Below are 16,926 nucleotides of genomic sequence, written 5' to 3' on the forward strand. Positions count from 1 at the left end.
CCCCCCCCATTTTACTGTAAATAAATGAGTAGATCATTTTTTTGAAAATTATGGTGTAGCACATTTAAAATTCGAATGAGTAGTTTCTTAGTTATTAAAATGTTTGTATTAAGGATAATATTGGCATTAAGATTGGTTTTGCATAAAAATAAAAAAGACGTAAAATTGGATTTAGTATTTATTATACTTGGGCCATTTTTACAAATTATTAATATTGATAGATTATTATGTACGACTACAATTTTCAGATCACCATAGCCCCCATATCTTATAAACTCTAATGAGGACCTTTTATCATTAGAACACAAAGTTAAATAACTCAAAAACTACTACTACGAATTTTGATTTTGATACGCCAAAAATTTCAGAAAAATAACCTACTGTATAATTTATAGTTCAATAGGAGTGTTGTCAAAGGTTTGTGTCTTCACAGAACACTCTTTAATTAGTACAAAAAATCTCAAGAATTTGAAAATATGGTCTTAAAGTACATTTAAAAATTAAAAAATCAGATTTTGAATAATATTGCATTATTGAAGAAACAAGGAGGTGAGCATGCTTGGTGAATCTCCCTGTATAATAATTCCGTTTAATCTCCCATTTTGATACCGTTATCAGTACCTACTTGAAACTAATTTAAAATTTAATTATAAATCAATAAAATCTTCATATCGATTATAAACGACGTATATGTATGTAATACATTAGTAATTGATCATAATTAACAAAATATTTTTCATATTGACATATTTTATCTAAAAAAATGTCATGTATAAAATACATTTTTAAATTTTCAACAGATCAACGGAGTAAATGTGTTCGCGTTTTCTACCATCGGATACTTGATGTATTCTTTCGCACAAATATTTATGTTTTGTATACATGGCAACGAACTCATCGAAGAAGTGAGTATAAGCTTAAGATAAGATTGTTTTTTTTTTTAATTGCAGCTATATACTATATATAATAATACTCTGCAGAGTAGACTGGGAAAATTTAAAATTTCAAAACAGTGTAATAATCATACACCTATTAATACACCTATTAATACACCTATTTTATTTTGTATATGTGCTATATAAACATTTAAATCTAAATAAAATTTCGATTTTGTGTACATTCTGATTATTTTTAGAGTTCATCTGTTATGGAAGCGGCTTATGGTTGCCACTGGTACGATGGATCCGAAGAAGCTAAAACATTCGTGCAAATAGTGTGCCAACAGTGCCAAAAGCCTTTGATTGTGTCTGGAGCAAAATTTTTCAATGTTTCATTGGATTTATTTGCATCAGTAAGACATCTTTATTTTTTACTTAACGGGAACATTTTTTTATCGTCATATTTTATCTAAATATTGACAAATTTTATTTATTTCATGAATTGAATTAAATATTTCATAATATTGTAACAACTATAAATTTATTGAAATCATATTTTGCTTTCAGGTTCTTGGAGCTGTGGTAACATACTTCATGGTTTTGGTGCAGCTTAAATAAAACTGTTTAATAATAAATACTGCTATACAGGATGATTCACCAAGCATGTGGCATTTCTTACCTTATTTTTATTTTTTAATAGTAAATTTATTCAAATTATGATTTTTAGAATTGTTAACTGTATAGTAGTATCTTATTTTCAAATACTTAGATTTTACACCATATGAAGAAAACCTGTAGTGATGAATAATTTGAAATGAGAACCACATTTTATACTGTCAACTGTTAATACAGTTATGTTTTTGAAAATTTTGGAGGATCTAATTGGAGAATAGTTTTTGTGTTATTAAGCTTAATATACCTACTTATGATAATGTACTTGATAATGGTTTTACAATTTTACATACAACATATGTAATGCTTATCTTAGTATTTATTATATTCGAAAAGTATAACATTTTAATAGATTACTATTAATTACTATCTTTCAAATCATCATAGCTTCATATGTAATCTTAAACCTAATATTATGGATTATTATCCTCATATTATCCCTAAAGTTCAGTAATTCATAAACTACTGGTTACAATTTCAAAATATACATCAACATTTTCAAAAAAAATTATACCCTTAAAAATGTACAGTAAAAAATCACGTTTCTTTTTCGTCTCACGCCACAGGACATTCCTTACATCGCATAAAAATCTAAGTATTTGAAAATATTGTCTTATTTTATTTAAAATTTATTATTAGTTTATTTAAAAATTCCAATAACCACAATAGTTGTATAAAATAAAAATAAATTATTAAAAGAAAACACGAGGGGTTGCACAGGCATGAGATTCACTCTGTATAGCCGTTAGTTAGACGTATATTTATTTTATTTAAAAGTAAAAGCTCGTCTTTATAAAGTTACCATAGAAATAAATTTACTATTATATTTTATTTCATTAGTATTTTACCTACTATAATTCTAAGTAGTAATTTATGTCATATAATAAAAGTATGGCATAACTGATAACGTCAAAACTTTAAAGAAATATAATTTAAAAACCCGTACTTATATGCATTCATCAATCAAATACTTATAACAATGATGGTAGACTGTATACTATCAATATGTGTAATAAATAATAATTAAATTTATTATTATTCCAAAGTCATAATACGTATTAATTGTTGTGCAGTAGATGTATAAAAATCTCGAATGTATCTAAATGTTTTTAACAACTAAAATCTAAAGTAATAATGTTTCAATGTTTTTTATAAATTATAATATATACATTAGGTAATCATATACATCAAACATTTTTCAAATGATTTAGTTTCTATGCATCGGTAAATTCTATTTTTAACTTGTACTGTACAAGTCAATAAAAACAATAATTAAGTTAACATATATATTTTAATATTTTATGCAGCTCTGTTATAAATTATTTAAAACAATTCAACAGAATGTTAAAAAAAACTGTAATCAACGTAACAAATCTACCTGAGAAACACGATTAATAATATAGTGTTATTCTAATATCTCTCATTTTTTTGTTAGAAAATTAATTTAAATTAAATCCTTGACCAACAGTAAGTATTTCGTTTAAGGATTAAACTCAAATTCAATTTTCATTTCACTTTTTAATTGTAACATTATAAATGCATTCAATATTGTTTGGTTGTTTAATGTTTATATATTTTTAATAAACAATTAAATAGCATACAAAATAGAAAGGGTAAATCACCTTGTAAGTACCTATATTTTTATTTATTAAATAATATATGATATCATAAAGTGCGACTATTATTTTTTTTAAATTTAATGAATTATAATTGTGTTATTCCGTCAAGGAAGTCTGGTTCATCTGGATATTATGTAGCTGCAATTTTGTAGATACATCATATAGGTAGGAAGGTTTAGAATGTTACGTTGGCAGTAATATAAACATTGCAGTATCTACACACATTGTACAGTATATCGTATATGTAAAACTATAATTATGCATTAAGTCGATCTCAATATTTAAATAAAATCTTATATTAATGAAGAACTATATATAAAAAAAACTAATATTATACGACATTCTTTATAAAAAAGAAAATGGTTATTCGAATATTATTCATGTAATATTTTAGGCTTGTTTTCTTTGTATCTAAAACATAATAAAATATATTTTTTTCAATGTTATTAGCTACGTTTATATGATATGTATACTTCTCATAATATTCATTTTTCATGAATACAATGTTGAAACTGTTATTGATATTGTGAATCTTATTTGTATGATATTATTATATATTAAAGCCGGGATTTTTACCCTTAAATATCAAACAATGCTTTTTAACAAAGGTTATTTAAGAATATTTCATGATATTGTATCGCATTACTTCATCATATTATGTACGTCGAAAAAGTGAGCATATTACATATTAAACTTGTCAACGATATTCTAAAGAACGTATTAATTTTCATTCGTTAGATTTCGCTCGCATCAGCTGCGCGGCTTGACCTACATCCATGTTTCATAAGGTAGGTCTAGTTACTGCTGCTATAGTTCTCATTATTATTATTTGTTCAGAAATAGGCACTGTTGTATGACAAACCTGATAACCTGATGGACAATGATACATTTCTGCAGAGGTCATTGTTATTCGTTAGGTTCAAATAGTTCAATGAGACAAAACTTTCAACCCAAATAAATAAATAGTCGATATTTATTATATTTATAATTATATAAAAATATATCATATAATTGTACTTTTGATAAACATTAAATTAGGTTAAATGATAATGTATATAATATCAAGCTTATAAAAGGACTGAAATGTGATAGTTACAATACTATAGTTTGTCTCGTTCTGGATTTGGAAGTACAACAAGTTAAAGTAAAACATGATAGGTATACCCACCCATAAAGAACAATTATACGTGTTGATAAATCTAACTATATAATTATAATAATAACGATAACTCATGATGCATTAAAATATTATTATATTTAATGGTTTCAAGTTATTTTTAAAAGTCATGAACTGAACGATTGCTGAAAGTAATAACAAAAAAAAATAATAAACAGGTTGAATTCTACGGCCCTTGTATTATACGTAATGTGACTTGTACAACGTGGCCTCTAAATTACCTTCTGACTCTTCCAATGATCTAATTGCGTTAAATTTGAATACACGGACATAAACGACCTCCGATGGTATAAGTATCGTTTACTATAATATATTATAAGTATATTATATACAAGCCCAAACAACAAAAAGAGGGGTTGGTGAAATGGAAAATAATTAAAAAAACAATGAGTTTACTAACAATTTGTATTTTAATTACAAAGTATTTTGCTCATAGATTGTTAATATCGGCTGTATTATATTTATATAATAAAATATTTATTAATATAATAAAATTAGTATTGGTAGTTACCACTGTCTCACTACTGTCTAATTATTATTCGTAGAACAGGACTTACATTTTAAGTATTACGTAATCGAAAATGATAGATTTATTCCTCAGGAAATATTTTATTTTATCGCGAACAAAGTTTCTTTCCGGTTTCTACTAATGCGTTTGTATGAGTTTATTTCTAAAAGTAAACGTATAAGTATATAAAAACTTAGCTGTAGAATCTTGCCAAAAGATATCCAAGCCAAGATTGACACTACCCCTGCACCATAAAATTATATTTATAACTTACTACTGTGAGTAGAGGCGTAGAGCTGACGTTGACTAATATTTTTGTGAGGGGTTGTGGCAAATGCAATTTGCAACTCAAACTCAGTATAAGTCAAGCCAAATAGAAAAAAACTTAATATCCTTTTCTTACATTGAACAAAACTCTAATCTAAATATTAATGAACAGTGGATGGTAAATAAAATCTAAAAATAGCATAACAATATTATGCTGCACTTTTAATAAGTGAAATATATAGGACATTATAGGTACATCATTTTTATTATAATAATTATGTATCTACTATACGTAAAATACATTAGTAATAATAATTGTTTAACACACAAACTTAATTGTGATCAAAATTATTTGGCTATTCTCGTTTATTAATTATTTGGAATTATAATTGTGTTTATAAGCGTTTGTATATACGATTATATCTATAATTTCAGTGAAAGCAATTATTTAATCGTTATCATAATATTATATTAGACAAAACAATGGCCTTTATTCCTAAGTACCTATATAGTTTTAATTGGTGGTTGTGAAAAAAAAATTCTTTAATTTTAATATTACTTTGTAATACTTGAAAGAATATTATGTATTATGAATATGTAGGATTTATATTAATAAGTACATTTTGGATTAAAAAATTTCAAACAGGCATAATTGATTTTGAAGTAGTATATACTCATATAATATTCCACTGTTTTCCCCCGATGCAACTATGTTAATTTGTATTCAAATGCAATTAAAAATTAGGGCATCATTTGAATACAAATAAGTATTGAACTAACACAAATGATATCACCACACCTATACCGGCTTATCACCCATGGGCATGGTGTGTGTATGTCGGTATAGCATAAAGCTCAATTCGGATTATTCGAATGATTAAACGAAAATGATATCTTTTGTAGTTCACAAACAGTGAACAGTAATGGATTTAATGAGAAATATAATAACGGCTTTATCGTTGATTTTGTAGGACTTAAGAAAAATGTAAGTGTTTGAATTATATGTTGACTTATGTTCTACATCTACAGTGTGATCAAAATGCAAAAATTAAAGAATTGTTAACACGAAACTAAATACAGGTTAACCTTATACAATATATTAGCTACGATTGAATACAATAAAATTAATTCATTTAGGTAGTAATAAATGAAGTGAGATTTATTTGATAAAATAGTTAGGGATTAAAAAAAAAAATGTATAATAATTAATTTGTAACCACATATAATTAGTGTTATTGGTAAACTAACTATAGTTTAAAATGGTGTGGATCTTGTGCGAATCTTTTAAAATTGTATTATTTAAAACAACACGATTAATCGTTATTTTTTCTGTGTTTTGGAAAAAAAATACAAAACGAATACCTACATCAAATATGTTTTGTTTAACTCTAGATATGTCACTGACCTTCAAAATAAGTGTTGTTGTTCAGAACTAAAAAATAGCTCATCTGAATATTAAATACTAATCTAATTAACCTATTGAATTCAGTTTAGTCAATAAAACTCTATAATGTACGCGAATTAATCTAAATTAATCTTGAATCTAATTACTTACATTCAAAATCAGCTTATACACCTTTTTATTATGAAATGGATACCTATCAATTATAAATATGTTAAATGCATCAAATAGAAAACTAATTAGCTAGGTAAATTTTAAATTGAAAGAAATTAGTATTATAATACTATTAAAACTAGCAAAGATATCATTAAAACTTCTGTAATGTTTACATTCAATAAGTTCATAATTAATATTATATATTTTATAATAAACTTATTTTATCAATATTTTGATTATAAAATTTTATTTTTATTTTGATTAAGGCTTCAACTACTAAGGTCATTAGCCTGGAACTATGCGGGCGACGGTTGGTTGCAAGAATGTGTTGCTAAAAACCCGGATGGTCACCCATCCGATTGCTAGCAACAACATCCGGTACGTAAGCTCAAAACGTTGGGTCAGATTGACCTTACGACCGCGCCCCCAATACATTATTATATTGCTATACGTTTATACATACACAATCATATAAGATACTTAGTGATTGATTATTGAAATGATTGCGTGTGCGTGCCTAGTTGTTAATTCATTCTCAAAAACCACCCATAGATCTTACCAAAATTTTGTAACTAGGGTTTTTGATAAAAGAAATTCATTAATCAAGGTCATACTCTTGGAAAATTACCGTACTTGAGTTTCGTTTGAAAATCTAAAATCTTGATGTTACCTATTTGGTTAGTAAATGATTATTTTAAAAGACATAAAATATTCGGAAAAGTTGTTGCTTATGTAAAGATGATACAAAAAAGTAAATTAATTTGAAAATAATGAGGGTTATATCTTATATAGTATTGCCGCGACAGTCACAGTATTTAAAGAAGTGAAATGAGTATTAAAAAAATATTATACACTCATTAAATAATAATCAAATTTAGTATGGTATGAATATGGTATGTACACAAAACGGACGCGCTACTTCATAGTCAACACGTATTTGTCAGTACCGAAAATTCGGTGATAGGTTGTAGTTGCGGAGACGCTGCACCCGCTACCGCACAATAAAGACAGCCAGTGAACATGTGAACAATCATGGGTAACTTTCATTTATCATTTCTGATGTATTTTCATCGAAAAAATTGTTTCTTTATTCGTTAAAACATTTTTTTTTCATTAAGAAAGATTTTCAATAAAAACATGTTATAACAAAATCAATAATAATATCGTGGACGCCCTTCTAAGCGAAGATTTTCTAAGCACTTCTAAGAACACTATTCATGAAAATTAGCCATCAACTTCACAAACTATGTAAAGTGCTAAATACTATTTTATGAATCAAATAACGTGAAGTTATAAGGGAGCTAAATGGACTGTCAGATAGGACAATCACAATAATCACTTGATAAAATAAGAGAAATAAATGTTGATAAACGCAGAAAATCAACTAATAATGGTTCTTTTAGAAACTGCTGTTTGCATAGCCGTATTAAACTGGATTCACCTAAATTTCCAAATGGGTTGGTGCGACCTTTTCTTCATTGTCATCAACTAACTAATGCATTTTAATAGATTTGAACTCAAGTTTTGCATTGGCGTCCATGGTGAACATTGCTGATTATTCAAACCATAAACAATCGAAGAATTGTATTATTATTTTTGTATTGTTTTAAAAAAATAAAGACAAATGGCGGGCAAGTGGATAAAGCAGGTATTTAATGGATCACTGTAATGAATGTGTTAAATTTAAATTCAACGACATTTAAATCGTGAATCATTGTAAGTGAAAACGTTTCTGAGTGGAGACGGTCGGTCAGCCAAAAGTATACTAATTCATGATATGTTTTTTGAAATTGCTATGAAAGTAACTTATTTACTATAATGGTATTAGTTTATTACGGTAGGTTGATTAAATTTATTATATTAATTAATATTTAGTATACTTCTATCATATTACACTGTAGAATTCAAAAAAAAGTAAAATATGTATTGAAATTGCCATCAACAAGTGTCACCAAAACCTATAAGTTCAAAAACAACATTATTTTATCAACGTAGTAATCACTATTTATACGAATATTGTAATGCCCATGGAAGGTCAAAATACGTGCCTACTCCTTTAAAATCTAAGTAGCATAATCGACACCTTAAAAACTATATTCTATCGCTTTCCTATTTAAAATTAACAATTTCGATTTTTTTTGTCAACTTATAGATTGCCTTGTACATAAAATTGTCAAACACAGTTTGGAAGGTTACTTTCCTACTCCTTGAAAATCTAACTAACATAGTCGTCACTTTAAACACTATTATAAATTATACTATAAATTAATAGTCTACCATTAAGACCAAAAATAAAGTGATATACAGAATATTACATTGATTACTGACTGTTTAAGAAATTGTTATTTTCAAAATTGACTTATATAGCTAAATTTATGTTACGATCATGACTACCATTTTAATTATTTTATGACTAATTCTGGAATTCGACTTAAAATACAAAATTTAATAATAATATATATATTATTCATATAATCGTTAAATTGTTGTTCATTATACTCTGTTATCGTCACCATTAATTTACGGATTAACCATGTAGGTCTTAGGTAGCTTAGCACCCGGACTCTTCATCGTTTAAAATCATTTTATGCAGCGATTTCGTTGTATATAGTTACAATTTCCATTTGTAGTATACGCATACAATATATTCCTTTTTTGGTAACTTTTTTGGTGGGTAATGTTGCTTTCTTGTATACATATGTAATATGAAATATTATGACAACATCAAAATGTTTATAAAGTTATAACTACAACTATCGCATGGATGCAAAGTGTAAAACAATATCAAACATTTTTATGAAAAACGTATAAATTTCAAATTAAAAAAAGCATTGCAATATTACATAGGGATTATAATTATTTTAACATCGCATTGATGGTTGGCAAAAATACAATTGCACAGTGGGTAAGACAGAAAGTTTACATCATATTATGTAGAACTATAGAAGCTAGGTGATCAATGCGTTGTCGCGTTGATAAAACATTTCGAAATTATCAATTTTTATTTCACTTAGGTCTTAGTGACATTCTTAATGGCCATCTGGACACGAATTTAACATGTCATTGAATTTTTCGGTGGAAATATTTTCGAAGAGACTTCAATACTAAACTAGACAGTTTACGGCTCGGTAAGCGACACTTTTATGTTATGTTTATCAATAAAATATTATAATATTAACCACCAACAGAATGCACCACATGCGGAGTTACCCTCACAATAAAACACATTATAACCGAATGCCGATCAACCGAAGAAGCAAGAGAAAAACTCAACATACAAACCAACATGTACGAAGCAATAGGACCCGACTGTCAACCCGAGAGGATCATAACATTCCTAAAGAACACCGGAATGGAAAAATTAATTTAAACATAATATTTAGTCATAAGTAACATCTCCCCCCCCCAATTATTGTAACCAAATTGTAAGCCATTAATTAAAAAGTTATTAACAAAAATATGTAAAAAGCTAATGGCCTATGTCGCCGAAGCTATAAGATCAATAAAAAAANATTACAATAACTCTTAAAACAAAAATATGTAAAAAGCTAATGGCCTATGTCGCCGAAGCTATAAGATCAATAAAAAAAAAAAAAAAAAAAATTATAATATTATTTATCCTGGCCATATGTTAAATCTTATAAAATACAGCAACTTACTAAATTCTAATATTATTTATATATGTACCTACCTATAACATACATTATTTGCAGACATACAAGTTGTTGTTTTTTATTATTTAAGCATTGTATTACAATTATTACTAATCTTGACAGTTAAATATTAAATTTTAGTATAAGTTAATATCATTACAATAAATTGAAAAATATAAAAATATGAATAATAAACGAAATAAAGATAGTTCTATTATACCAAGTGGTAAAATGCGGTGGGAGTTTTTGTCATAATTTAATCGTAATTTCTTTACAAAAATCCTGATTACTGACTACGGGAATTTAATATTATAGGACTATAGATCTATAGTATAGGCCATAGGATGTTAGGTGGATAGATGATTTAGATTTGCCTTGTTTATCTCATTGTCTGTGAATTCATTACCAGCTATTCTTGTAGGCCCTTGTACCTATATAAATTTGATTTCAACAAGATTATTTCTGTTAGAAAATATAAAGTGATCTTTAAACCTTCGATTATAAGTGGAGAATTCTGTGAATTTAAGAAATTAAATGAGAGAATTTGTATGCAGGTATACGTGCAGTATTGTATGATAGAGTTTTCTCTTTATTTATTCTTTAAATATTCTGTAACAAAAATTAATTACAGTTATTCGAAGAGTTTTTTGTATGCTACATTTAGATTTGCCTATTTGATATTAAAATGTATCACGTAGGTGTGCAAAAAACTAGTAGGAGCATACCTACCACACGGTTATATACACTTATATAGTATTGTACGGGGATTCCTAAACAATTTATACAATTTATTTACCAAGGGTCATCAATCATTCCTCAAATAAAATTGTTTTGTTGCTTTGTTCATATCTGTGGATAGCTAAGTAACATGATGTCAAAAATGAAATGAAATAAATCATTTATGCAAATAAATATTTTCTACTGGAGAAGAACAATTTGAAAATCACAATAATATATTTAATGTATGTATACTAGGTACTTATTTACCTATGTCCTAAATTATGTTTCTCTGATCTCTATACAGCGTATTATATTGCTACAAAAAATAAGATGTAGTAACAGCAGTACAGCACTATAGAAGCTTTTTGGAAATTGTAGAAAGTTATTTTAAAGGAAATAAGTATATTATATTATTTTGTTTCTAGTCATATTTAATTTTACAAAAAATCAATAGTAGTATACAATTTTATAACTTATGAAATTCAGTTTGATTCAGATGCCTACTTCAATTGCAGTTATGCTAAGGGAGGGGGTAGTGCTAGCCAGTGGGATGTCTCTCTGAAATAAGCTTTACAGTTTACATAATGCAATTTAATTTTTGTAATGCAAAAATAGGTCTAAATATAAATTTAATAAGACTGATAATTATAATGTAGGTACATTTAATACATATTATGTTGTAGCTATACTCGTGTGTGAGTAGGTACTCTATTTCAGTCTTCGGAACCGCTACTTCAACATTTTTTGTTATAAAAAATAATAGTTTCCAGATAATGGATTTTTGTGAAAATTGTAGTATTAGGTGTGACTTAGTTACATAGGTTAAGTTGGATGTTGGACCGAAAAGACGTACATATTTGAACAATTTAAACTGTGTAATAACAATTTATGTTACGATTTGATAATAGGTATGTATTAGATACCTCAAACAAATATGGGCATATGACATATAGACATATGGCTAAAATACATTATTATGTCATTATATGATGTTTGTTTAATATATTGTACCTACAATAAGACACAAATACCTTATTAAAATCATGGGGACTTTGTGATCAATGAACTCATATTACAAGTAATGTATAAAATTGATAAATTTAAAAAGTATAAAATTATAGTTTTTGTTTAATATAAACATTTATTTTCTATTCTCAAGTATAAAATCTTACACTAAAAGAACGGTTTATTTAAAATGCATTAATTTGTTTTTAAATATTATATAAGTTCAATATATTCTATTTCATTAGTAAAACTATAGAATTAAAATATAATACATTATACATTTATGTATTCTAATGAATGCCTATATACATTTCAAGGTTATATGTATTGAACAATTTTAATACACATGAATAATTGAATTGGTTGTTTGGTTGTTTTGGCTAAGACCACATGTCTTGGATTATTTATAATTATATATATATAAATATTGTTTTAAAAAAAATCGAAATAACTAAGTGAATTTATTTATCTGTATTAAAATCTCATTAATCAGATTGGAAATATGACATTTGTGCATATTGCACATGTTCATAAACTTAGAATGGCAACAACGACTGTCGGACTGTTCGTGTGAATGGTATCACAAAATTACGATTAATATTTGATATTATGTACAATATACACATATATTATACTTTTAAACATTTACAGATGTATTTCTCTCTAAAATGTGCAGTTTTTAAAATAAAAAGTAGGTCGGTAGTGAAAAATACCAAATTTAAAAAAGTGGATATAGGATTTGAATGGTTGACTAGCCAATGAGATCAGTGTGTCGATGACGTTCATAATGATTTCCCATATAAAATAAATTCACTAGGAACCACCAAAATGTTTAATTATTATGTACTTACTTATAATATAATTGTTATCTATGCTGAACACGCGCGCGTTATCGCATCTACCCCCGCAAGTACCTGTTTCTGTAGCTGTCGATGACGGTAACACACTCACAAAGTTGAGCTTCCGCAAACACACGAACCCACTCTCCTCGCCAATAACTACCGAGTATTCCGCAAACGGTACACTACATGTTCTAAAATTAGAATATATGAAGTCGATTGCAGATGTGAATACTTACGTATTTATTTCCAATGATTGTACTGATACTGTGGTTTTTAAATATTAATGAAAAGCATTAAGTAAGTCAATAAAAAAAAAACAGCCAAGAAGAATTTTTGTTCAATTGGTAATTTAATATTAATAATTATCATTGGTAGGTACACAAATACAAATAATACATTACCTATTATTTTAATAATTAGTTCTGTGATATGCGATATGCCATTGCATTAATATTTTATAAACTTCTGATATTCCATGTCAATATTAACATGTTTTGATGAAATTTAATAGTTTTTGTTGTTAAATAGCTTATACGTGAAAGAAAGATCGTAAATATGTTTGTTTTATTTTTATTTCTTAATTTACACCAGCACTTGTTTCGTTAGTAATAGTTACTTATTCAGATTTTTCTTACTTAGTTGTTTTAATTTCTGCAGTAATTACTAATTTCTATTAGGATAAGTACCTATGAGTAATAATAGATCCGGTAGTGCGTCATTGGAAAATAATTTTTGAATGGGAAATTTAAATTTTCATTCTTACAGTTTTATACAATTATGAGAACAATAATGAAAAGCCAAGTAGGTAAATAAAATATATTATGTTAATTTTTGGATTATATTTTTATGTTGTTTCATTCAAGGTTTTATTATTATTTTTATGTGCAAATATAGAAGTCAATTATCATCTTAATACAAATGATCGTTTTGAGCTCATAGGTACCTACAGTAATTTATGTTTATTCACCATAGCATGGCGTATATAATGATCGACATGTTACGACTACAATATACTACATGGTAAAAATAATTGATTCGGGGAGTTATGATATCATTTGTAATAAAATCATTAACTGTATAATATAAATTCACACTTAATCGTTAAGAAATAATATGTAGGAACCCATACTTAATCGGCAGTAAAATTAAAAATTTATGGTATGTTGGAAAACGCAAGGATGATTATAAATACAGTGACTTAACCTCAACAAAATTTAAAACTAAATGCAATTGGCAATGAAAAATAGATGTTATATAGGTACACTGACATTTTTACGATTTCCGTGTTGATAATGTTTCCGAAAACTAACAAGCGGTAGATAGTAAACTTTTACAAAAGGAAATTGTCCAAACTTAAGTATACTTATAGTATGCAGTACAGAAGTAGCTGTATGTAAAATTGTAAACTGTTGTCTGATCTAAAAAAATACATTGGTTACTTGTTCCATACATAACGATTTACTAATCTTCTATGAAAAAATAAGTAATGGTTCTTAACTAGTCTCAAAAAAAACAGCCTTCGATGAAAATTATAGATCATTAATTAACCATTTACATTAGAAAAGTCTGATTCCTATAGTACCTGACAATGGAATTTTACTAGGAAAATTGTTTTATGTTTTAAGGGCGTGATACACAAATATAATATTATGTTATACAAATAATCTATCCGTCAACAAACCAATGTACCCAGCTTACACTTTTCTCGTTTAAAACTATTTGAAAAACTTACTTTGGTATGACGCTTAGTTCGTCTAATAATATTATACCAAACAAGCGGTACAGCTGTGTCGTAGGTCGAAACAATGGCCAAGAAAAAATAAGTACCAAACTCACGAGGGGGTCTTATTGGATTCTGAGACTCTCGTTAACCGTCACATCTATTCATTCACAAACGTGATGTACAATATGTATATCGGGTTTTTAAAGACGTCTCACGATATTCCCAGACCTCACACGAGTAATTGCAGTGTAGGCGAGTCGCGGGTTCACTATAAAAGAGTAAGAGAGAAACTGTGAGAGTGAGAGGGAGACAGAGGCAACAATAAATATCTTATTATAGCAACGAAATAACGAATATAACTCCTGAGACCCCATTATTCGGACGGGTCGACTGAAATACTTGGAGGGTCGTATACTCGTATATTCGTATCTTAGGTTCTCACGATAACGCGTATAAATATATATGATAAATATAATATAAAACTATATATATACATAACTATGTATATTATACACAGAGTGGCCCATCGTGGCTTATCGACTCCTCATTGATTTTGCTCGGGGTATGAAAAAGAAAAAATACAGTGGGCCATACTGTTAATAATATTCTAGAGCTCTACCTATACTCAGATTTCTGTCTATGCACTATACAGTACTACAAATCTTACAGCGCAGACTACGTAGGTCCATAATATAATGGCCAAAATACCAATAATTTTTAGTTTTCATTATGTTGTACTAACTTCTACGTTGAGTCAGACCAAATAAAGCTATAAATGCTAAACTCAAAATATTAGCCGTAAGTATTGACGCTTATTACGAACAACGTATTCGATTTGATTTCTTCTTCTAAATGTGAAGTACAGACCTTTAGGCATTTAGCTGTTTATGTTCGAGATTTGGGCAGGTGTAGTGACATCGCCAACAAAAGCGAGCATCTTACCCAACTAGTAGCGGCGGTTCAACAACATGCCCCGTCCCTTGCCCAACCATCCAAATTGCGTGTGGTGATATATATTGGAAACAAATTTCCACAATTATTTGCTCAGACTAAACACATACATACCCACACTTATATACGGCTATACGTCTTGCAAAGGTATAACGGTATCATGGTTACCATGGTTGATGAACACATTGTTTTTAAATGTATATTGTGTCATCCTACAATTACTATAGAAACAGGCATATTTTCGAAAATTTGTAGTGAAAAATGATAGGCATTATATACCTAAGTAGGAACATCAAGACTCATGAGTCATGACCAATGGGGCAGTGGGCACATAAGCACTATATTATGCTTTCACTCTCTGACCCACGTGCAAAATAGCAAAATTTGAGGTCATTAGAATCAGTGAGTTTTGACTATAGAAAATATTACGATTTTGGAATGTTCATAGATCGCTTGAAAATTATAATATCTAAGCACATCAAAGTCCATGGGATGCTCTAGATAACAATTCTTACCTTTGAGTTTGATGATAGGTCGACTCGCTTCGATATTAAAGCTCTCAACACAAAAATGGTTGGAAATTAAAAATTGAGAGAACCCAAATTCGCTAAGCTGCTCGTGGATCGGAAAAAACCAACAGCGCGCTGTCATCCTGTTGGAGCACTTCAAACACTCGGGCTGTTATGATAGGCCCTGGGAAACACGAGGCATAATTATTAATTATGTTTTGATTGCGGCAATAATCCCGCGGTTTCGTCACTCCGACGACGACAGTGACGGAATTCCCACCGTTGTACACAATAGTAATGACTGCGAACGGGTGTTTTCAGTCGCGGTCGGGCACCACTGGCCAAAACGCGTTCACGCGCCAACGTGTGGACACGAATGGGTGCCCACTGTATATTATAGTTCCGTTTACGACCGTGAGAACAGTTCGGGGTTTTTTCGCGAGTTGGACTACATAACATACGCACAATAGGTAATATTATTACAATATTACGTATTATATTATTGTTGTTGTTGTGTAAGGAGCGCATAGGTGGGTGTACCGAGTGCCGGAGAATTGAGAGGAGGCGCGTGGTCGCAGCGGTGAGTCATCCAACAGCCAGTTCGGCGGGCTCGAATTTCCCCTCGGAAAAATCAGCGTAAAAACCAGCACGGCGAACCGTAGGAGGAGGTTACAGTACATTCGGGCGGCGAGCGCTGTAGAATCACTATGGTCCGCCCCGACCCTCCCCGCCCGCGATCCGACGGATGCTGCTGTCTCCGCCGCGCTGCACCGTCGTCATGGAGGGGCGCGCGCGCAGTGCACCGGCAATCGTATACACAATATTACACGTTTGACCGCCACGG

At 28.9% G+C, this 16,926-nt stretch overlaps 1 protein-coding gene across 3 annotated transcripts in view; it reads left to right on the forward strand.

The window, feature by feature from the left end:
- LOC111028522 (odorant receptor coreceptor) overlaps positions 1-2,382 on the forward strand; it is a 9,574-nt gene extending 7,192 nt beyond the window's left edge. For all 3 annotated transcript variants that reach the window (XM_022307201.1, XM_022307200.1, XM_022307199.1), the window contains exons 7-9: positions 801-905; positions 1,136-1,291; positions 1,446-2,382. In XM_022307201.1, coding sequence (XP_022162893.1) covers positions 801-905; positions 1,136-1,291; positions 1,446-1,496 — 312 coding nt within the window. In that variant the 3' untranslated portion in view covers positions 1,497-2,382. The remainder of the gene's footprint in view (positions 1-800; positions 906-1,135; positions 1,292-1,445) is intronic.
- The last annotated feature ends 14,544 nt before the right edge of the window (positions 2,383-16,926 follow it).

The sequence above is a fragment of the Myzus persicae genome, unplaced genomic scaffold (assembly GCF_001856785.1).
Source record: "Myzus persicae strain clone G006 unplaced genomic scaffold, MPER_G0061.0, whole genome shotgun sequence".
Classification (NCBI taxonomy): domain Eukaryota; kingdom Metazoa; phylum Arthropoda; class Insecta; order Hemiptera; family Aphididae; genus Myzus; species Myzus persicae.